Source organism: Podarcis cretensis, assembly GCF_951804945.1.
Source record: "Podarcis cretensis genome assembly, chromosome: 10".
Lineage (NCBI taxonomy): Eukaryota > Metazoa > Chordata > Lepidosauria > Squamata > Lacertidae > Podarcis > Podarcis cretensis.
In genome coordinates this window covers 33,228,080-33,251,519 of record NC_137179.1, presented here as the reverse complement: position 1 = coordinate 33,251,519, position 23,440 = coordinate 33,228,080, and the positions used below count along the sequence as shown (strand labels likewise).

The 23,440-nt window shown below is 44.5% G+C and overlaps 1 protein-coding gene and 1 long non-coding RNA gene across 4 annotated transcripts in view; one reads left to right on the top strand and one right to left on the bottom strand.

The window, feature by feature from the left end:
- The window catches only part of PLBD1 (phospholipase B domain containing 1), a 37,287-nt gene that overhangs the window by 6,578 nt on the left and 7,269 nt on the right, over window positions 1-23,440 (bottom strand). For 2 of the 3 annotated variants that reach the window (XM_079993381.1, XM_079993383.1), the window contains exons 2-6: window positions 20,193-20,412; window positions 18,560-18,643; window positions 17,854-17,992; window positions 13,669-13,824; window positions 12,021-12,165 (exon numbers count right to left, since the gene is read on the bottom strand). In XM_079993381.1, the coding sequence (XP_079849507.1) occupies window positions 12,021-12,165; window positions 13,669-13,824; window positions 17,854-17,992; window positions 18,560-18,643; window positions 20,193-20,412 (744 nt within the window). Of the gene's footprint in view, window positions 1-12,020; window positions 12,166-13,668; window positions 13,825-17,853; window positions 17,993-18,559; window positions 18,644-20,192; window positions 20,413-22,030; window positions 22,110-23,440 lie in introns of those variants that run through there. The other variant, XM_079993382.1, reaches the window with a different exon arrangement.
- LOC307225514 lies at window positions 1,313-12,111 on the top strand. Its single transcript, XR_013843047.1, has 3 exons — window positions 1,313-5,236; window positions 5,306-5,420; window positions 11,979-12,111. It is a non-coding gene; the product is annotated as an uncharacterized lncRNA (long non-coding RNA).

Genomic DNA, 23,440 nt, shown 5'->3' with positions numbered 1-23,440 from the left:
GATTTTTGCCCTGCCAGATAAATTTAGAAATATCTTTCTGCCATTTTCCAAAACATTCCACTCTGTCCACAATCTGTAGAGTTTGAAACAAAAACAACATCTTTGGCAATACATTCATCTTTATAGCTGCAATTCGACCCAGCAAGGAAAGTTTCAATCTTGACCAAATTTCTAAATCCTTTTTAATTTCTGACCAGCATTTTTCATAATTATCTTTAAATAAATTCAAATTTTTAGCAGTCAAATTAACCCCTAGGTACTTCACTTTTTTAACCACATTTAACTCTGTCTCATTCTGAAACCTTTCTGCTTCCAAAGATGTCAGATTTTTTACCAAAACCTTAGTTTTTTGCTTATTCAATTTGAATCCCGCCACCCGACCAAACTCATATATCAGTTCCAAAACTCTTTTCGTACTAGATTCTGGCTCCTGTAATGTTATTACTAAGTCATCTGCAAAAGCTTTCAATTTATACTGTTTCACTCCGACCTGTATTCCTTGCACCGACCGGTCCTCCCTAATCATGTTCAAAAGCACCTCTAGGACTGAAATAAATAACAGAGGGGATAAGGGGCAACCTTGTCGTGTTCCTTTTTCAATTTTAAACTCTTCTGTCACCACATTGTTAGCTATCAATTTAGCTTTTTGCTCTGAGTAAACTGCCTCTATTCCATTTTCAAACCCCGTCCCACTCCCATCCCTTCCAAGTTTTTCTTCATAAACCTCCAAGAAATGTTGTCAAAGGCTTCTCTGCATCAATAAAAATTAACACTGCTTTTGTGTTAATATTAGTTTGCAAAAGTTCCAAAATGTCAATAATGTTCCTAGTATTATCAAACAAATGTCTACCTGGAAGAAAGCCTGCCTGATCTTTATGAATTACTTCATTTAGCACTTTTTTAAATCTACTTGCCAAGATATCCGCAAAGATTTTATAATCCACATTTAGGAGTGAGATGGGACGGTAGTTCTTAAGTTGAGTCTTTTCAGATTCCAATTTAGGTATCAATGTGATGAAAGCTTCTTGATGAAAGCTTCTTTCCACGATTCTGGTGCCTTCTTCCCCTCCATGATCTGGTTACAGACCTCCATTAGTGGTTGTGTCAAAAAATCTTTCAATGTCTTCTAATACTTGGAGGTAAGACCATCAGGTCCTGGAGATTTGCCTAGTTGCATATTCTGAATGGCACCCTCAATTTCTTGTTGCGTTATTTTATCATTTAGGATTTTTGTAAATTTAATTTATAAGCCACCTTTCTTGAGCGCAGTCCATAGATGTATAACAGGGGAGGGGACTTTGCCTTATGTGAATATTAATAACCCTCCACCCCAGAAAGAAGATCGTTGCATTTTATTAATCACAAGCAGGAATTCAAGAACTGTGTGGAGTGGATTATAGATTAAAGAGATGACTGGTAAACAACAGAGAAAAATTTTATGACGCAGCTTTAAATGGCGTCTCGCTAAAACAGGCTTGTCTAAGAAAGACGGGGGGAGGAGGATCAGGATCATCGGGATGTGAATGATGATTGGAATGTGATCTTAACCTGACAAAGCCCTCCTGATATTCTTGGCAAGCCTGAGAAAATTAAAGGACAGACCGAAGATAAAATTTTTATGGAAGTGTGGAATGGCTGTCCCTAAGTGATATGATCTTTGGAGAGTGTAAAACCCACACAGAGGATGTCTGTTTCCAACCCGCTTGTGAAGATTATCAGAGATCGCAAAGAAAGGAATATATGATAACAACAAGAAGATGAAGAAAGTAATAAAGAGACTATCTGGGAAGAACTGGATAGAACTGTTTAATTAAAGCAGCAATATAACTGATGCTTGGACCCCCGTTCGGAGCTTGATGTATGGGTACCCCCAACAAAATTTAAAAATCTGGCTGTATAATTTGGAACTAATGTGATTTGGAAATAATGTGATTTGATTGGCCTGTTAATAAAAGTATAACAGGGGAGGGGAGGTGTCAGTTCTGCAGGATCTATTTCATATTTTAGTGGAACTCCAAGATCCACCGTCTGGAGCTAAGAATGAAAGGAACCAATGCCTCTGAACAGCTGAACACAGGGATTAACAGAGCTCACAGACCTTCCACACAAAAATCCATCCCTGGCTTGCCCACTTGTCTTCATTTCTGCAGTCTAATTTAGAGTCATTTTGTTGTTCCTATTTTTAAGTGATTAGGAGCCCAGAAATCCTCCTAAATTATGACCAATCAATTAAGGCCCCATCACCTTGAGACTCTGACCTTCCAACAGCTACACAGGGCCTTTGTAGAACTAAGATTCCAACAGATGCCCTCAACATATTTAAAAGGGAGTTATCAAATAATTCCCCATATGGATTAAAATGTATATATGGATGCAATCAGGTAGAGGACATCACACACTATCTTCTGATTTGCCCCCTGTACACAATGCCCAGAGGAAACTTTATACTGCCAATTCTTAATTGGCTTCCAGGTCGATCCACACAGGAAGTGACAGTTGAATTCCTAGCAGATAAACATCTATATATTACACACCAGGGAGCCAAATTTGCGCTGGCAGCCAAGAAGCTCCGTTCCAGCTATGTGAATGCACTCCAATTTAAAATTTTAATGTAGTCAATTTCTTTTTATGATGTAAACTCCTACAGGCTACGTTGTATGATTTTAGAAGAAAGTTTTCCTTTTATTCTCTGCTGTCCATTGTAAAGGCCTTTGGCTATATAAAATAAAATTGACCAGACTGACTTACACCACAACCACCCAGCCATTTATCAGAGAATCCCCTGACATTGGATGAAACCTCTGTAGTCCATGGAGGACCAAATAATATTTTATAAAATACAGTATTAAAGAAAGATGAAATGAATACTTTGTTTAAGTTAAATGAACAACATCAAAGTCACAATTCAGTTCCATTATGAGCTTCACAATGGGCTGCTTATGTGACATGAACTTATAACTCTCTTACAGAGACATCTAAAAACTACAGATGGCAAAACAGCTGACATGACAATTTTCTAGGTGTTCACATTCACTGGTTCCACATAGGTTTCTACAAGGTATCACACAGAGACATGAACACAGCCCTTAGAACTAATTTTGTAGGTTGTGATTCTGTAACAGGTATGTGCCCTGGAAAATAGCATCCCTAAGGAAAAGTACTTGAAAATGAAAACTACAAGCACTGGCGGCTCTCTGAAGTTCTGCCTAGTCAGCATTGTGTTTCTCTATTTGCATGGGCTTATGAGAATTTGATGTAATTGAAATTGCCTCTTGACACGGTTTATCTACTTCATCCTGTAAGCCAGTCTCCCTATCGCTCACTCTCAAGGATCCTTGAATGAGCCCCATAATTCTAACAATGCAAACAAAAGTGTTTCTGATTGCATCTTCTGGATCCAAGCCATGTAGCTACTCAGCAAACCTTGTAGAGAACACTGGGCCTTGCAGCCTCATTCACCACAGCCTTATTAATGAGAGGTGATGTTAGTGTTTCAAGCAGTTCCCCCAAAGGGCCAGAAACAGGAGTGACTGTGCTGAAAATGGTACAAGCATGAAATATAATATAATAAAATATAATACAGTCCCTATTGTGATAAAAAATAAAATAAAAGCATGCTCCATTGTGGGATGTTGCACAGGTAGAAAGGCAGCAGCATATGGGAAGGCTACAGCATGACTACTATAAGCACTGCACAAAGTATTTCCAGGCAAGTTGTTTTAAATTTTGTGCATATAAATGTGTACAGCAGCATTCATCCATTCTCAGCACAGCAAGTGAACAGAAATCTTCTACAAGTGCCAAGTGTTGTGTTGTGGTTAGAGTGTCAGACCAGGACCTGGGAAACCAGGATTCGAATTCCCACTCAGCCATGAAACTCACTGGGCAACCTTCGGCTCATCATTGCCTCTCAGCCTAACCTACCTCACAGGGCTGTTGTGGAGATTAATTGAGGAGGGGAGAACCATGTATGCCACCTCGAGCTCCTTGGAAGGGAAGGTGGGGTATAGATGCAATAAATAAATGAAATAATAAGACCAGTGGCACATTCACACATGGATCCCATGCCACACACATGCCACCTCTCTGGACCTCTTCCTTTTCTTAACGTCTCTCTTCCTATACCCATGTTTCTTCTCTTGCACCCAATCATACATGTACAATATTGCACTGTTGTTAAAAGCAGGCACACTTAACAATCAATTATCCTCAGCACATGCAAAATCTTGCACTCACAAAGTTTCTCCCTCACAAGGTTTGGAGACGGGCAGTTTTGCCCCCGTCCCATGTGATTGCTAACCGAGCAGAGGAATTTTGTACCAGCGGTTCCCCATGCTGTGCTCTGCAGGTCCCTAGTACACTGTTGCCCACACTGTTCAAAAGGCTTCCAACCACCCTTGGAGGCAGAGAAGGAGTGACTGACTTTTCAAGCTGCCTTCTGCTTGCACAAACATAGGATGCAAGGTATTTGTTTATTAATACTACCTTTTATACTGCTTTTCAACCATATTCCCAGGGTGGTTTATAAAAAGATTACAGTACATATATAAAAAACATAAACTAAAAGCTACAAAATTATAAAAGCAGCATAAAGCAGTTGACAGGATTACAACTGCAGTTAAAAATAAAAAATAAAGTATCTGCCAGGCACCAAAACGACAACAGCAGGTAAAAAAACCAGTTAAAAACATGCTGTTAAAAGTTTGGGGCATAGCTTTAAGAAGGAAAGTTATTCCATCTACCTTTTCCTACATGCACTAACTGGAATTAATTCAGGGCCAGCTAGAGGCATCTTGAAATATTTTGAGTGGAGGATGCGGTGTTCTCAATAGGTGTAACACTACAAAAACACTACTAGGCACTTGGGTGGTTTGTAATGGTTTGTGGTTGAAGCTTGTGTGGCAGACTTGAAAAGCAGGCTCATGATATCCAGTATCACTGGGCTGGTGCCAAGATCACACACACAGGGATGTGAGTCTCCTTAGGGCAGCACTCACTGCTACTGGTTCAGTGAGGGTGAGAGAGATTACGTCAGCTGGTGGTCATGCTATTAGTTTGTATTAATCAAATTTTGAATGGTCTTCCCATTTTTATTTTGCTTTATAATGAGTACCTTTGGCTAAGCAATAAAGTTTTTGGATTTAGTCCACTGAAGAAGCACAACCTCCTTACCAGCCTAAATCCATATCCAATTTGTCTAACCATTCAGCATGCTTTGCTACGTATTAATCTGCAGGCGTGCTCTGGTCCATGGGGTCACGAAGAGTCGGACATGACTAAACGACTAAACAACAACAATCTGCAGGTTTATTTGGATTATAAAGCCTTTGTTGCCCTATCTGCCTTTGAATTCAAGTTCCTACAGGGCAGCAAACTCTATGAGATTCTACAGCATACAGGCAAGACTCCTGCATTCAAACGTAATAAACTCGCTGTCAGGGACTCAGCGGGAGCGCAGGGAGGAGAGGAGATGGAAAGCGAGGGGGAGCAATCCGAGGGGAGCGTAGGAGAATATGACAGCAGCCCGATAGATTCCATGAGCCTCTCCAGCGAATCGGAAGATTCACAGAAGGGGGCGCCGATGGGCAGGGCAAGGGGCGACACAAGGGGGACACCCCAGAAGCAAGGGGCCAGCGGGGACTCCCAGAGCAGCAGTTGCAAATCAGGACCAGCTTCCCCACCAGAGCGTAGTGGGGGGGAGGAGTCCCAGGTGTCAGAGCCCACACATGCACCACCAGCGAGAGAAGATGAGTCAGGGTGGACCACGCCTCCATCGGAGAGCGAGTTAACGGTTAAGAGGAAAGTTGCAGGCTGGGCGCGCGCGCCAAGTTCAAAGGTACAGGCGAGCGGCACAGAAGGTAGCCCGGATAGGGAACCAGGTCCTAAAGCCCGCCGGAAGGAGGGGCAAGAATCGTCAGGGTCAGCGTCAGAGGAGTCCAGGAAGGATGAGACCCTAGCGGGCAGGAGGGCCCAGAGGAGAAAGGAATTTAGGAAGAGGTGGAGCAAAGCGAGAGTCTTAAACTGGTGTGGAGGGGGAGGAGACTCAGACAGGACTTCGCCGGTCTAAGGTCGGGACGTAGAGCTGCACGCTGCGGCTTTGAAATGGAGACTGAATCTCAATAAAGACTTTTGTACATAACTACAGCCTAGCGTTGGTCCTCTGTGAGCTGGGACCTGGAGGCAGCTCTGACAGTAAGTCCTGTCTCAAATTTCAAAGAACCTCGCAACGTGAGAGGACGCAGCGAGGGGCGAAGATTGGTGCTTCGCGAGCTCACAAAAGCAGCACAAGATGACTACAGAAGAACGACTGGCAGCTTTGCAAGAAGCCGTGGTACAACTTAACGCAGAAATACGAGCGGCAAGGAGGAGAGAAGAGGAATCAGATGCTGTCTGCAAGGATCTGCAAAACAGGTTGGAAATGTTGACTAAACAGGGGCCACCGGCAGCCAAATCAGAAGGGATCGGGCTCGGGAAGAGAGGGGGGAGCCTGGTGTCGCATTTCGATGGGAGTCTGCAGCAATATCCTAACTTCAGAGCAGACGTAGTTTTTGCGCTAAAGTTGCTGGAGAAGGACTTTAGAGATGAGCAGGAGAAAGTAGGCTTCATACTAACGCATCTCCATGGAGAAGCTAAAGCGTGGTTGCGCAATCTGTGGAGAGATAATGATCCAGCCCTCCAAAACGCAAAAGCCTTCATTAAGGCGATGGACGATTGTTTTTTATCGGAAATAGATGTAGATGTCGCTAGAAAAGAGATTCACGGTCTGAAACAAGGCAGAGCCACTGTAAGGCAATATCATTCCCGCTTTTTTGCATTGGTCAACGCGCTGGGATGGGAAAAGGACTCAGCGTCCGTCAGGGACCTGTTCTGGGAGGGGCTCAACGGGGCTGTGAAAGACGAAATCGCAAGGGGGGAGAGGCCACGGAGCACTCAAGAAGTGGTCCAGAAGGCGTTGACGATTGGTGTGCGGCTGGAAGAACGTCCCTGGAGCAAAGATGAAGGGCGTTGGGGACGCACGCCAGCAAGGGCACCTCCTTTCTTCCCCAGAGACTCAGCGCGCGCTCAATCCACGCCTCCACTGGGAGGGGGAGAGGAGCCGATGGAGATAGGTGGTGCCAAGGCTCAGTCAGCGACCAGAGCCCTCACACCAGGAGCAGCCAAGGTGAAGCCTCCTAGAGGGAACAGGAAGTGTTACATCTGCGAAAGTGCTCAGCATATGGCAAAAGAGTGCCCCCAGAGGCTCCACAAGCACAATGCAGCCTCAGCAAAAGTAACAGAAGCAGCTCAGCAGAGGGAACCGCAGCAGGGAAACGACGAAGTCTGGCTGGAAGCAGAGCCGCTGGGGCCCAGCCAGACGAATCAGTGAAGCAGTCCCCAGGAATCTTACAGCCCACAGACCCCCTCCCGCCCAAACCAGTGGTGCAGCTCACCGCAACACTCCAGCTTCCCAATGGGCTCACCATGGAAGTGCCTATTACCATTGACTCTGGTAGCAATGCAGACTTTATGGGGGTGGATTTCATCAAGCAACATAGCATAGCGCTCCTGCCTGCCACGATGCCCCTGAAAGTAGTGACAGTCGATGGAAGAGAATTGCTGGGGGGACAGGTGGTACAGCAAACGCCGCCAATGGTGATGCGCATTGGAAATCACCGCGAAGTCATCAGCTTCAACGTCACCCAACTGTCAGACACGCCCATAGTGTTGGGCATGAGCTGGTTGGACAGGCACAGCCCGGCATTGGCATGGTACCAGCGTAAATTGACCTTCTGCTCCTCCTACTGCGCAGAACATTGCATCATGACTAACCAGGAGGACGAGGGGCAAGAGGATGACCCACAGCTACAACTGGGCATGCTGCAAGCGGTACCCGACAAGTACAAGGCGTTTTTGGAGGTCTTCTGCGAGAAGGAAGCGGACAAGCTGCCTCCCCACAGACCCTACGACTGCAAGATTGACCTCCTGCCGGGGGCAACGCTGCCGACCGGAAAACTGTACTCCATGTCTGAAGACGAACTGCAAGAGCTCAGGGAGTTCATAGATCACAATTTGAAGCGGGGATTCATCCGAGAATCCAAAGCAGTGGGGGGCAGTCCTGTTTTCTTTGTGAAGAAAAAAGACACGCCCCAGAAGAGGCTTGTAGTTGATTTCAGAATTTTAAATTCGAAAACCAAGCCCACGGCTTTCCCGATGCCCAAGATCGACGACTTGCTCGCGACGGTGAGAAAGGGACGCATCTTCACCAAGCTGGATCTACGAGGGGCGTACAATCTTATACGCATGCGGGAGGGCGACGAGTGGAAGACGGCCATGTTCACGCCCTTGGGCACCTATGAGTATAGGGTTATGCCTTTCGGTTTACAAAATGGCTCCCACTGCTTCCAAGCCTTCATGCATCACGTGTTAGCGGGGCTCCTATACAAGAAGTGCGTCTGCTTCGTGGACGACATTCTGATCTTCTCGGAATCGCAGGAGGCTCACGAGAGAGATGTCAAGGAAGTCCTGCAAAGACTACGGGAGCACAGGCTTTACGCCAAGCTGGAGAAATGCCAGTTCGACATGACGGAGGTGGATTTCCTGGGCTACAAGCTGTCCGACAAGGGAATCGCCATGGACAGCGCCAAGGTACGATCAGTACTGGACTGGAAGAGCCCGCGCAATCGGAAGGAGGTCCAGAGGTTTGTCGGCTTTGCTAACTTTTATCGCAAGTTCATCAAGGGTTTCGCTATGCAGACGGCGGCCATCACGGACACCCTCAGCTCCAAGAAGAAGAAGTTCATCTGGACGGACCAGGCGGAGCAGTCCTTTCAGAAACTCAAGCGTCTTTTCGCTTCCGAGGAACAACTGCTGCATGTGAACCCCAGCAAGCCCATGAGGGTGGAGACGGATGCCTCCGACAGAGCCGTGGGGGCAGTCCTGTTGCAGCGAGACCCGCAAGGGGATTGGAGGCCGTGTGCTTTCTACTCCAGGAAGCTCAGCAAGTTGGAGCAGAACTACACCATCTGGGACAGAGAGTTGCTGGCCATTCATGCAGCATTCAAGGCGTGGCGGCACTTCCTCATCGGAGCCAAACACACGGTGCAAGTTCGCACGGACCATAAGAACCTGGAGTACTGGCGCACGGCGCGGTTCCTGAACCAGAGACACATCCGCTGGGCGGAGTTCTTTGCGGATTTCGACTTCAGGATAGAATATATCCCCGGAGACAACAACGTCATGGCTGATGCGCTATCCAGGAAGCCGCAGTATCTGGAGGAAGCAGCACCGGTAGCGGCTAAACACATTTTCGCACCCAAGGCGTGGGCATGCGCTTCTGCCACAATAGACCTGGAAGCGATACGGCGCGAGCTGCGAACAGATTCCTTCGCGCGCTCCAAGATGGAGGAGGTGCGCAGCGGCACGGCAAAGGACGACAAGTTCCAGATACGCGACGGACTGCTCCTCCGCAAGGGGGCCATCTACGTACCGGGAGATGAACTCCGCGCGACAGTACTGCAACAGCTACACGACGCACCCAGCGCCGGACATTTCGGCAAGGAAAAGACGGTGGAATTAGTAGCCAGAGACTTTTGGTGGCCCAAGATGCGGGGAGAAGTCGCGGAATACGTCACGAGGTGCGACACCTGCCAAAGGGCCAAGCCAGTCCACAGACCGCCGGCGGGACTGTTAGAACCGCTACCGACCCCGTCCGAACCGTGGGAGAGGGTAGCCTTGGACTTTGTCACTGACCTGCCCAGCTCAAGGGGCAAAACAGCAGTACTCGTGGTAGTCGACATGTTCACCAAGATGGCGCACTTCATTCCTTGCGCGAAGGTGGCCCCAGCGGAACAGACGGCCAAGCTGTTCATAGACCACGTGTTCAAGGTACACGGCCTGCCACGGTCTATCCTGTCTGACAGGGGGCGCCAGTTCATCTCGAGTTTCTGGCGGAAGCTGATGGGGATCCTGAACGTCAAGGTCAACCTAGCGTCGGCAAGACACCCGCAGACCAACGGACAAGCGGAGAGGGTCAACGCCGTCATGCAGCAGTACCTGAGATGTTACGCCAACCAGCAGCCCTCGACCTGGGTGGACTATCTGCCCCTGGCCGAGTTTGCCTACAACAACACACAACACGTGGGGTGACACCGTTTTTTGCCAACCACGGGCGACATCCCAGGACCTTCCCGGGCTTAGAGAAAGAGGGGGAGGGGGAGCCACAGGGAGCAGAGGCATTGGCAGAGGAGTTACAGGAGGTCCATGAACAGCTCCGTAGACAGTTAGACCTAGCAAAACACGTATACAAGATGCAAGCAGACAAACACAGAAGAGTGGGGGAGGACATACGGGTAGGGGACTGGGTCTGGTTAGCGGCCCAGGCAGTGCCGGCCAGATCCTTAGCTAAGAAGAAGCTAGGACACAAGCAGTTGGGCCCTTACCTAGTCGAGGCACAGATCAACCCAGTGGCTTTCCGTTTGACACTACCGGAGGGTTCCAGAATGCACCCGGTCTTTCATAGATCGGTGCTAACGCCCTACAAGGCACCTCACAGGTTTCAGGAGCCAGGGACAGCTCCCAGTCCGCTTAGAGATGCACCCATGACAGGGGGGTCGCCGAGGGCGGGGCCACTCAACGAGGTGACGGAGATTTTGGACTCGAGATGGGGGGAAGAGGGAGTCGAATATCTCATCGCAAGGGAAGGTGCCCCGGCCAGCGCCAACAGCTGGGTGCCGTACTATGCGGTGGAGGAGCACTACCTCAAAGACGAGTTCCACGCACTCTTCCCACACAGGCCCATGCCGGAGGATTATTTTGACGAATATCTTTTCACCCCCACAATCTCAGCCAGTACGTTTCAGGGGTTCTCCTCGGTTGAGGAGACGGTTCCAGAGACTACCTCGCCGGAGGGGTCGGTCTCAGACTTGGGTGCGGAGCGCTCTTATTGGTGGGACACTCAACCCGAGGAGGAGTGGCGCAGGAGACTGCTCAGAGGGCCCTGGCACGCAGACTACCCAGAGGAAATGGGGGACCAAGGGGGCATGGACGAGTTGGGGGAGGATCCTGGTTTCGAGCACGCCGGCAACGAGATGGAAGCGGAGGAGAGCGACGTTGATGTACCCGTCACGGACTGGCAGCATGCCAGGGGGGAAGACCGGTATCCGGCATGCACCCCCACAGCATTGGAGCACCCGGAACCCACGCCAGAAGAGGGGGAGGGGGGAAGGGGGGGCTTCGAGGGGGGGATGGATGTCAGGGACTCAGCGGGAGCGCAGGGAGGAGAGGAGATGGAAAGCGAGGGGGAGCAATCCGAGGGGAGCGTAGGAGAATATGACAGCAGCCCGATAGATTCCATGAGCCTCTCCAGCGAATCGGAAGATTCACAGAAGGGGGCGCCGATGGGCAGGGCAAGGGGCAACACAAGGGGGACACCCCAGAAGCAAGGGGCCAGCGGGGACTCCCAGAGCAGCAGTTGCAAATCAGGACCAGCTTCCCCACCAGAGCATAGTGGGGGGGAGGAGTCCCAGGTGTCAGAGCCCACACATGCACCACCAGCGAGAGAAGATGAGTCAGGGTGGACCACGCCTCCATCGGAGAGCGAGTTAACGGTTAAGAGGAAAGTTGCAGGCTGGGCGCGCGCGCCAAGTTCAAAGGTACAGGCGAGCGGCACAGAAGGTAGCCCGGATAGGGAACCAGGTCCTAAAGCCCGCCGGAAGGAGGGGCAAGAATCGTCAGGGTCAGCGTCAGAGGAGTCCAGGAAGGATGAGACCCTAGCGGGCAGGAGGGCCCAGAGGAGAAAGGAATTTAGGAAGAGGTGGAGCAAAGCGAGAGTCTTAAACTGGTGTGGAGGGGGAGGAGACTCAGACAGGACTTTGCCGGTCTAAGGTCGGGACGTAGAGCTGCACGCTGCGGCTTTGAAATGGAGACTGAATCTCAATAAAGACTTTTATACATAACTACAGCCTAGCGTTGGTCCTCTGTGAGCTGGGACCTGGAGGCAGCTCTGACACTCGCACAGAGTTCCATTCACACATCTAAGTTACCTGGGTAACTGCTGAATGAAGCACGGCCTGAGCTCGTTTGTGGATCATCAACTCTAAAGTCCCAATGCTTATAGATTCTCAAAGTGGCCGCATATGTGAACCAGCTAGAATGAGCAAATAATATATTTTCATATCCAGGGAGGACCTAGCCAAGAGAAGAAGTAGCCATGTTAGTCTTATGCAGTCAAAATGACAGAGTCTTGTGGCACCTTAAAGACAGACTAATTTATTGTGGCATGAGCATCTGTGGATTCAAGCCCACTTCTTCAGACGCATGAAGCGAAAGAGAGGGACAGAGGAATGATCTACCTTGTTGGTCTTTGACTAGCAGACTCAAGAACAGATGCATCACAACAACAACAGCACAATCAACATGATTAAAAAATTTAAGACACAAGTTCTGAGATATATTGGGTAAATAAAACAGCATGTCTTATTGCAACTTGTTAGCAGAACTCCAGATAGATCAGTAGTCTTTTACATTTTTCAACCTAGGACCCACCATTATAGAATCACAGAATCTTAGAACTGTAGAGTTGGAAGGGAGCCTAAGGGCCATCTAGTCCAACCCCCTGCTATGCAGGAATCTCAACTAGATGGCAGATGGCCATCTAACCTCTGCTTAAAAACCTCCAAGGAAGGAGAGTCCACCACCTCTCATAGGAGTCCATTCCACTGTCAAACAGCTCTTAAGGTCATAAAGCTCTTCTTGATGTTTAGTTGGAATCTCCTTTCTTGTAACTTGAATCCATTGGTTTGGGTTCTACCCTCCAGAGCAGGTGAAAACAAGCTCGTGACAGCCCTTGATATATTGAAAGATGGCTATCATATCTCCTCTCAGTCTCCTCTTTTCCAGGCTAAACATGCCCAGCTCCTTCATAAGGCTTGGTTTCCAGACCCATTTATCATCTTAGATTAAAAGTGAGTCTTGGATTGGAAAAGGTTGAAGACTGATGATCTAGAGTCCTACTAACAAGCTGCAATCCGGCAATGCACTGCTAGCAATTCATCCAATTATTTTTCTTCTTTTAAAAGGAAACAGTATCCATATCCCTGAATCGGATATTCCTTGTAACATTTTCGCTCAACCTTTTCAACTGCCTGTCAAAACACTGTCAGTAGGGCACATCTTAACCCTTCCATTTACTTATATTTGAATTCTTATGTTGCACATCTGCTTAGATTCCATATCAGAATACCTGTTGTATATTTCCAAGGTGTATATGAATAATTTATAAATCCAAAATTCTCTCTCCAATAATATATTTTAGTTTGGTATTTGCCATTTCTTTGAACATCAGTTTTAGTAAAATATGCATTTTATGCAAATATTGGTCTGATTGAGACAGGCAATTCTTAGACTTGACTTTTCTTTCAAACTATTGAATATCCAGTATCTTGATTACATTTTTGACTGGCACACTTCTGAAATTTTATCCCAGAATAAAGTGGAGAGAACAGACAATGACAATTAATTTTTTTTAAAAAAGTATAGTAAAACCAACAGTATGAGATTAAATTATCAATGCTATGTATGCATGAGGCTTAGAAAAATGGGGTACAAAGTATAAATTCCATTTTGGGGTGCAGTTGGTTACATCTTTTCTTTTAGACCTAAACGTAGAAACAGAGATGTTGTTGGTCTCACCTTAATCAGAGCAGAGCAATGGCCCATATCCCATTGGTACTGTGTAGAGTCTCCTGTCATTAAATTAGTCATTGCTGAACCTGAGAATAAGGCAGGAATGAGGTCAAGCAGATCTCCAACTGCATTCAGGAAATAGACTTGGAAGGGAGTGAGAGGCTGGAAGTAAAGAGAGATGAGATATTTGTAATTTTAGACTCAAGTTTGCCATGACAGTGGTACCCAACACAGTAATAGCTGTCCATGCCTGAATGACTTTTTTTTTCAAGGAGGGAGTCTGAAGAACTAAGTCAAGTGACAAGTAATGAAGTTTTAGTTCTGGTGCACAAATAAAAAATTAACAAATTCAGTGCCTGGGGTGCTCTGGTCCATGGGGTCACGAAGAGTCGGACACAACTAAACGACTAAACAACAGGCCTGGATATAGTACAGGCCTGAAATTTCTTGAAGAGATCAGATGTGAAACTGCCGTTTTTCTGCAAAAGGATATGCAACATCACCAATGTTGGCCTCTTTACTCAAGAGCTGAAAATCAGCCACTGCAATGCCAGTTTTGAAAAGGGGTCCGTTGAGGAACACAATTAACAAAATGGCTGCCATGTAGATGGTGAACATGGTTCTGGTTCCCTCAGAAGAGGTGGCTGTCCATTAATGGCAATTTTGTATCCCATTCCCTTTATACTGAGAATGTAGCTGAGAGGTTAGAACACATGCTTTACATGGAAGGAGTCCCAGATTTAATCCCTGGCATCTCCAAGTTGGGCCAAGAAGGACTCCTGCATGGCACCCCAGAGAGTCAAGTGTTGACAATACTAAGGTAGAAGAACCAATGATTTGACTTGCCACAAGCCAGTTTCCTTTGTTCCTATGCAGAAAGATGTGGTAGGACAAAACTTCCTTCTGCAGTTCTTCCTGTTACTAGGTAGGACTGGTGAAGGAGACAGAGGGAAGGTGGTTCTTCCCTCAAAAAATGCACAACTAGTGAATGACAGAGCCAGGGCAAGCCTCCCTCCTTCAGCGTGGTTGATGGGCTGGGGATTAGGAGCTCAAGGAAACAATGTCAGCAGAGGAAACTGTAGCTGGTAGCTGTGAAAACAGCAGATTTCCTAGTACTGTGGAATAATACAAGCTGAGCATGTAATATTATGCAACAGCTAGAACAGAAGAGAATGTACAGCAAGTCAGTATGTTTCTTCTCAATATCATTTTTAGAATTAGTTTTGCCTTGAAAAACAGGAAATCCAAACTCTTTGCTAATAATTCTTGCAGAATTATCATGACATGGTAGAAGTTGGTTTCCTAATCAAAATTACTGTGTAGCAATAAAGTTTTCAAAAAAATTATCCTCTCAGTATGCTTCTTCAGAATATAGCAGGGAATAAGATTGTTTTCCTAGCCTTCTTTAAGATTAAGAAGGGTAGAGAATTATGTGGAGTTTGAATATAAGAGTTTAGATGCAGCTAGTTACCAAAATATACTATTTGCCAAGATATTTGAAGGAAGGGGTTTAAGACGGTGACTTTAAACACTCAAATTATGAGGTTAAGGAAAGCAACTGTCAGTTATGTATACATTGTTCTCTAAATATATTCAACATTTAAACCCATTTCTTTGGAAAATGTGACTATAAAGAAATTCCTTCAGCAAAGAGTTATGCTTTGGTCCTAAGATCTAGACTAATGACAGAGCAAAGGATGCTTGACAGTGCATTGGAAAGGTGGTGCTTTGCGGTTATTCAAAGTTATGTAAGGTATTTAAACAGAAAGAATAATAGAATAATAGAACTGTGAAGTAGGGTGGGACCCTGAGGAACATCTAGTCCAACCCCATGCAATGCGGGAATATACAGCTGTCCCATACGGGGATTGAATCTGCAACCTTGGCGTTATCAGCACCTGCTCTAACCAACCAAGTCGCTTGACTAAGGAGTGTTTTGCATGTCAGAAGTTAAAGAGTTATTGGATCTGGCAAGCATGGGATGCTGCAGTAACAACTGACCTAACAAAGAGACAGATGGAATAGACTTTTGTTTATATAGGCATATGGATCCTTGAAAAACAAATATAGGTGATTATTGCCCAGAGCTTATTTTGTGATAAGGCAAAGAGAATGGATTCAAAAGCAGCTCATGGAATTCTGCCAGATGCTTCTAATGGAGCTCAGAACAGGTAGAAGACAGTTTATATACTACTTCTATCATAGCCATCCAGAATATGCAAAGACAGACCAGCTGTTGTAACAGATTTGATTTTATTCTCTCTTCCTGGGTCCCATTTTGCTCTGTGCTGTGTACAATTTCATCTCTTCAGATTGCTGTGCCTCAGATGCTGAAGAGGGAGAATGAATGACCCACTTTACGAACTGTAGTGCTTTTAAGTACCATATTGACAAGTAAGGCACAGAAAAGACATGTACATCACTACTACTGACTCGATCATTGCAACACACACAAAAACTCTGGTAGGAAGTTTGTGCACAACAGCGTGTGGCACTGGCCAAATATTGCTACAGCTGGTATCATATGAAAAACTGCTCCTAATTGTGGTACACACAGGGTTAAGTTAATTTTCCAAGTGACTAAATGAGGGAGAGAATGGGATGATTCCTGTGTATACATTATTGTATACTCTTGCTCCTGTGCACTCAGAGTTTTTCAATCTGTGTACACGTAATGTTATCCATGATGCAGTTCTATCCTGTAGTTTCTTGTAAAATACTATGCTTGACATCAAAATTAACTCTATGCAAATTTTGTAAAACATGCACTTCGTCTGGATGTGACCAAAGTCAGAGAATGAGGACAAAAATCATGCAGAGGTGGGATATGTTTTTCTTTTACTCTGATGGTGTCCCTACTTCATGCTAGAACTTTCAAAGGGAACACTTTTTTGCAAGATTGTTTGCATGTCTAATTAAAAGCCAACTGTTGCATTTCAGCAGGTTAAAGTTCTTTTGTTAAAGATCAGTGCATTTTACAAAGTGAACCTATGCAGTCAGAATTAAGCACCAGAGTTCAATGCAGCTTACTCCCAGGACATTATGCACAGGGTGAAGGTCATGCTAATTAATACATTTGGTATTACATGTGTGCACACAGAGACAGATAAACAATAATGGATCAACACTTCTAAGTTTTGAGAATATTTGGGGACTGTTCATTTCTGCACCACTGCCCTTATCCCCAAAATGAATCCTCCCTTATACACAGCTGCAATCTCACCATTTGTGAGAAATAATTTAGAACACTTACACCCGTTTAGGCACTCACACCCGTTCCATTTTACGGTATGTCTGTTTCAGCAATGATATCGTTAAAGCCCATTTTCGTAAGCTCACGAATTTAAGCAGCACTTTAACTTTTCACAGTCAGAATTTGGGGGGGGGGGAAAGGCTTATATTCAGGCCAATGCGGTATGTGAAGATTACAACATATTTGTGTTAACTTCTAGTATAATACACACATGTTCAAAATGTATTTTATCCAGAAGCAAGGTCAATGTATTTCAACTGTATTTTTACTTCCAAGGTGCTTAATAGGATCACAGATCTGGTTGTGAAACAATTCTCAACCTTTTTCACTTCTTCTTTGTTTCTGTAGCTTACTTTCAGAGAAAGCTGGAAGCAAAACCATCAGGGGATAAGTGCTATGTATTTTAAATGCTGCTGATCCTGCCTTCATAAACCCTGGGCTCCATGTTTCCTTGCAGTGCTTAGACAAAGACGGAAAGGTCAGTTAGTTATTCGTGTCTCTACTCTCCCAGTGTGAAATAAAATGGCTGAGCTTGGCAATAAAGGTAAAAGCTATTTGTCTCCAGTCAGTTCTCAACTTGCTAATTCTCAATGCTGCCGCCTCACTGATATCCCAGAGGGCTGCCGGCCCACACAACAATTATGGTTACAATGACAGCAGCTGCATGCAGTGTCACTTCCCATTCTGTGTGTGTGGTAGAGCATGTGCAGACAGACCTTCATCACCCCACCCAAGTTTCCTAAAGGCCTAGAGTTGCAAACAAGAGTTACTGGAATTAATATTAAACTCTGATACTGTGCACCAATTTGATAGCTGCAATCTAAATGGATTCTTTGATGTAAAAAAGAAAGCAGTAAAAACACCCTTTCAGTTTTTGTGTGTGGTCTAAACTCTCTTTCCCCTTCAAGTGATAAGCCTTACTATTTTTTGAGTCTTACTGTTTTTTGCTGTCGCTTAGCCCACTCCACTGTTCCCATGTACAGCCCATCCAACTGGGCAATGATGTACCCAGCATGTCTCCAGAAGGGGTCATTCTTGTTTTTTTTAATTTGTTGTCTGGTCCACTTATCTTGTTTCCTGTAGAGAGGAAAATGTGACTTTAGAGTGTGTTTTTTCACAGGCCAGATAGCCTTAAGTCCAACTGGGATCCATTGGCACTTGCTCCTGAGTAAACATGCTTAGCTCAGATCACACTTTTATCAAGTAAACAAACATTGTAGCCAGCTGACAAAACTCAGGTTGTGTTAATAAATGTTATTTTGTTCAGAGATAACTAAATCAGGTCACCTTTCAACTTGTTTCACTTATAATTTTATATGGGAACAGTTCGTATATTATATACTCTCAGGGAAATTTACTTGCCCAAGAACCAGGGTGGTGCAGGGCGTTCACTTGCATCTCTATCGACACCGTACACTGTCAACTCTTGCAACATCTCCCAGGATGCTTCTAGAGGACTGTCTATTTCAAACAAAAATCCAGTAATGTTGCGCAACCTTAAAGACTTAAGAAATTTATTGTGGCACAATATTTTCCTGAATCAACTTGTTCAGCAAAAACAAGAAAATATCACCAGGGTGACTGGAACTTCTAGGCAACTTTTGTTCCTATTTGTGAAAAGAGCATTTTATTTTTATAACATACCGCATAAAATCTTTAACTTTTCTCTCAATGAGGACATTCTTAATCAGCTGTGTATACAGGTTTGCAAGATGGTCACACATATGTCTGGGGGGTAAAAAGAGGAGGGAAATGTTATAAATATTATATATAAATGTCTATTAGACATTGGTCTTGGACCTCATGGCTCTGGCTACATTTGAACTTATTTTCATATAGACCTTTTGTGTGGATACCTATATGGACATTTGGAGAACTTATATTAACTGACATGTTTAACCCAAGAAGAATGTGCTGATGGTTACAGAATTCACATTGTGAAGTGATGGCTGTTAATTTTATTTTATTGCTTTTTTAAAAAAAGTTTTGTTAAATTTGCAAATAAAAGGTCTGGAACACTCCATGCCTCCTGACCTCTTGCTCAGCTAGTCCACGGTCCTTGCACCACCACCTACCCACTTCTTGTAGCAAGCAGGACTTTAGCTTTGGCCAACAACTTCTAGAAGAAGAGATGGGCGAGAAAAGATATTGGCATAGTAGGAGGGTGAGGCAACTATAACCTCTCTCACTGGTTCATACTTCTGAAGAAACAAGCATAACATCTAGGTTGGCATGTTCTCCCTACTTCCCACACATCCAGTAGAGCATAATGACACACCACTCAGTATAGCGTTATAGCACACAACTGGAAGCGCTCCAGGAAGAGAAAAGTACCATTAGCCATGCAACACCCAGTTCATTGGAACTTGTCCCAACCCGCTGATGAAACCCAGCAGGAGCTAGAACAGCCCAGCTCAAAAGGCATTCCTCATCCCTCAAATTATTGCTCAAACTATGAAAATGCATTAAAAAAACAACAACAAAATAATAGACCATCTGCTTCTAGGCCAAATGTCCAGCATGTATCTCAAGTCATACGTCACACACTGTGATACATTCATAATGAATGCTGAGTATGATATTGCAGTAAGGAATGTTGATATGATGTCCCAAATTGGCTTTGGCAAGATGGGCCCAGAACACTAACCAAATATCCAGTTTATCCCAAGTTTTGAATAAGATACCACATTTCATCTAATAAGTTTGGATGCCTCTGAAGTCACACCATGTCAATACAGATCATTTCCGTCCCATCCACCCATTACTTTAAGGCCAAGTGAACATTAAGATGCTTTGTCCAGCCATGTTTAGTAATACATATGATGCCATAAACCACATTCAGAAATAAATGTGGATAATGTGTATTTTACTTATAGCTGATCACAGACAGATTTCAGGAACCTGAAAGCTATTATAGTACAATGTAGCTCTCTCTTAATGAACAATTACATCCCCCACATACCTAGAATTCCCTTCCAGCTAATGTTAAGCAAGCATCTTCAATATTAAATTTTACACATTTACTAAAACTCACTATTCGTGTTCCCTGATGTGTGACTCAGCTATTTATTATTTGTGTATTACAGATGATTCAAATGTATATTGCTTTATATATTGGTTTCATGTTTGTCCACTGAATACAAGTTTTATGATTAAAAGGAATATAGATCAGTAACAATAAATATACAATGAGCTCAGTTGGCTCTTCTTCTCTTCTAACATGTATACTTGTAATGCCCCCACCAGATGACTCCATTTAGTTTTCAGAGGTACTTACGAAGCAGTGAGATAGCCCTCCAAGTAACCTGCAGCGTACATGAGGTCTTCATTGCTTATGGGCTGGTTACCATAGCCTGCTTTGATCTCAAGAACCCCCCATCCTGTAGACTGTACAGTGTCATTATAATAGCCATAAGCATCACCATTCTTATCCAATACATCCTTAACCTGGAAGCTCTTCTCAGTTTTCTGCCAATATACGGTGGCATAGTGAGTATCTGTAAATAATTCAAAGAGAAAATTGGAAAAATAGAATACCATACTGCAAATGGCAGTCACAGAAAGTACTGGATAACTCATTTCAATAGGAAAATATAGATCAACGGGTGGTTCCTTTTAAAAACAACAACATATTTTTATTAAAGATTTATTGGTTTACTAAAGTATGTGCAATGTCTCTTTTTTCAAGTTACATTTTCTACAGATCAGTTTCATTTGTTGAGACATTAGTGTTACTTTAGGAAGAAAAGCGGGAACGAGGTGTAGTGAGTGGGAGTGGGGTCGGGTGGCAATGTTTCTGTTCTTCCATGGGTGGTTTCTAAGTTACACTCAGAGTAAGGGAAAAGTAAAGGTAAAGGACCGCTGACAGTTAAGTCCAGTCGCGAACGACTCTGGGTTGCGGCACTCATCTTGCTTTACTGGCCAAGGGAGCCAACGTTTGTCCGCAGACAGTTTTTCCGGGTCATGTGGCCAGCATGACTAAGCCGCTTCTGGCGAAACCAGAGCAGTGCACGGAAATGCTGTTTACCTTCCCACCAGAGCGGTACCTATTTATCTACTTGCATGTGCTTTTGAACTGCTAGGTTGGCAGGAGCTGGGACTGATCAACGGGAGCTCACCCCATCGTGTGGATTTGAACCGCCGACCTTCCAATCAGCAAGCCCTACAGTCAGAGTTGAGCCACTTAAATAAATTAACTTCAGTTACTCAAATCCATTTATTTCAATAGTCTGGGTATGATTTTGCTGGATATCACCCATGGGACTATTAGTAAATGTGAGTGGGAGAGATTTCCTTCCTAGTCAAATTAGTGCATTAAGAACCGTTGTACGTCTGGTTGGGTACATAAAACAGATTGTCAATAATAAAAACCCATATTATTATAAATGGTTCTTCTGACAGGCTTATGATAATTCCATTAGCTTATTAGAGCTAGAGAACATATATTTTTTTCTTTTACGTTTGTTGTAACATGGCCATTATTTTCCAGGACCAAAATATATCACCATTAAGAATAATTAGCTCCCCTAAAAAAACAAACCCAAAAGGAACAGTGGCTTCAATCCTAAGAATTGCAACAAGATTTTCAATCACTAAATTGGACTTTCATACCTCCCACTTCCAATTGCACCCCCCCCCAAAATCCTCTCCTAAAGTCTCTGGCCTACTTGTAGCACAAAAATGTAGAAAATATATGATCTTTACAAAAACAAAACCACTTTAAAGGATGTTAAAGCTCAGATTTTGAAGTATTTCCACCAAAAGGCATCATCCACGGCTCAGCCTTGGAGACTTCAAAAGGAAATGAAAAAGATGTTTTTGTGCCAATCAGAGATAAACACTCACATAAAAATGTCGAACAATAAATGTTAAGACCAGAGGATGTATAGGCACCATGCACTTACTCTCTACACACAAATTCAAGTTTTGAATTATTCTCTTTGAACTATTTCTGGATGATTGTGTAATTTTATGCTGCTTCAAGGTAGGTCTAATCTGTCACACTGATAGCTACAAGAAACCATTTTGCCTGAACACTTTGACATAGCAAATAAAAAGCTAGTTTCTTTTACCACTATGAAAATGTTCCTATCTGATTGAAATAAGGTAACTTACTTTCTCTGTTCTCAACATCCGCATTTTCCAATCTCCACAGTATTCTTGTACCTAATTTTCTCATTAGTATGCTCTTTGTTACAGCATTTCAGTTTAATACCTTCACACACCAGGAAGCACATTTTATGTGACAAAACCACTTGAGAGCTTTTATCTTAAACATTGTGAAATATGCTACTATTTAAAAACCCATACATAAACACACACAAACAAACAACTATACTTGGAAATAAGTTCCATATGAGCCTTGCTTGTTCACGGATGCCCACAGAAGGCCTTTGCTAACCTTCAACAGCTATTTCTAATAATGAATTGTAGTGTTAACCAGATCTGTCCCATTTAACTAGGAATATAACCAGACTTTAGCTGCTATGCTGCAGGATACAATCTGATGTAAACCAAAGTGATAAACTTATTTGAATTGATACCAGGGCCGGCCCAATACATTTTTGCACCTGAGGCAAACCCCCAAATGGCAGGGTCCTCTATGCCAGGGAATTAGGGGTGAGTGAAGATCTAATTTAGTAACTAGTGGGGAATAAAGATTGGTATCAGGAACAAGAGAGGAGTGAATATCTATGTCATGAAGGGGGGGCGGGTTAGCGACGAACTAGACTTGGAACAAGTGGTGGTAGGAAGGAATCAAATCAAATTTGCCTGGTGGTTGAAGTGAGAATCAAAGACCATTGTGGGGTGGGACGAGTGCTCTGAATCATGCTGGGCAGGTGCAGAACCCAAAAGTTCCCAGAGGGCAGCACCCTTCATTTCTTCCCTAGGGATGGGGGGAGACCAGCAGCGCCTCCTATTCACCAAAAGGTTTCTATCAAGGCAACATTTGGGGTTGGGGTGGGGCTGCCACGGAGGAATCAGATCCAGCCTCCAAGGAACATGCCACAGATGTCATTTCCCCTGAAACAGCACCTTGCCTCCTGGGTAGGCAGGTCCTGATCGATACCTCTAGTCTCCGTTGTAAGCCACAGTCTCAGCAAAGACAACACACAGAGAGAGCAAAACCTGGATGATGAGCATCCAATTTAACACAACATGACAACAACAGAAACTCTTCAACTAACCTATGTATTTGAAATATTTCACTTAAGATCTTGTTTAGCAGAACAAATGTTCATAAGTCCATTCAAGGAGATGTGTATGGAAATATGTCCTTGAACACACAAAAATTGGGAGTCATCGTAGGAGGAACTGAGATTCATATTCAGGACATACACTTTCCCAGTCCACAGGATTGCAGGTCATTCTTTTAATCACTCCAGCTACCAGGTTGTAATTACTCTTCAAGGCAACTCTTATTTAATAGCAAGTACAGGCAGTGATGCATGTGTGCTTTTGGACCCAGAAGAGGGCAGAACAGGGGCAGGATGTATTGGGCTTAGCCAGCTGATGCGCATAGGG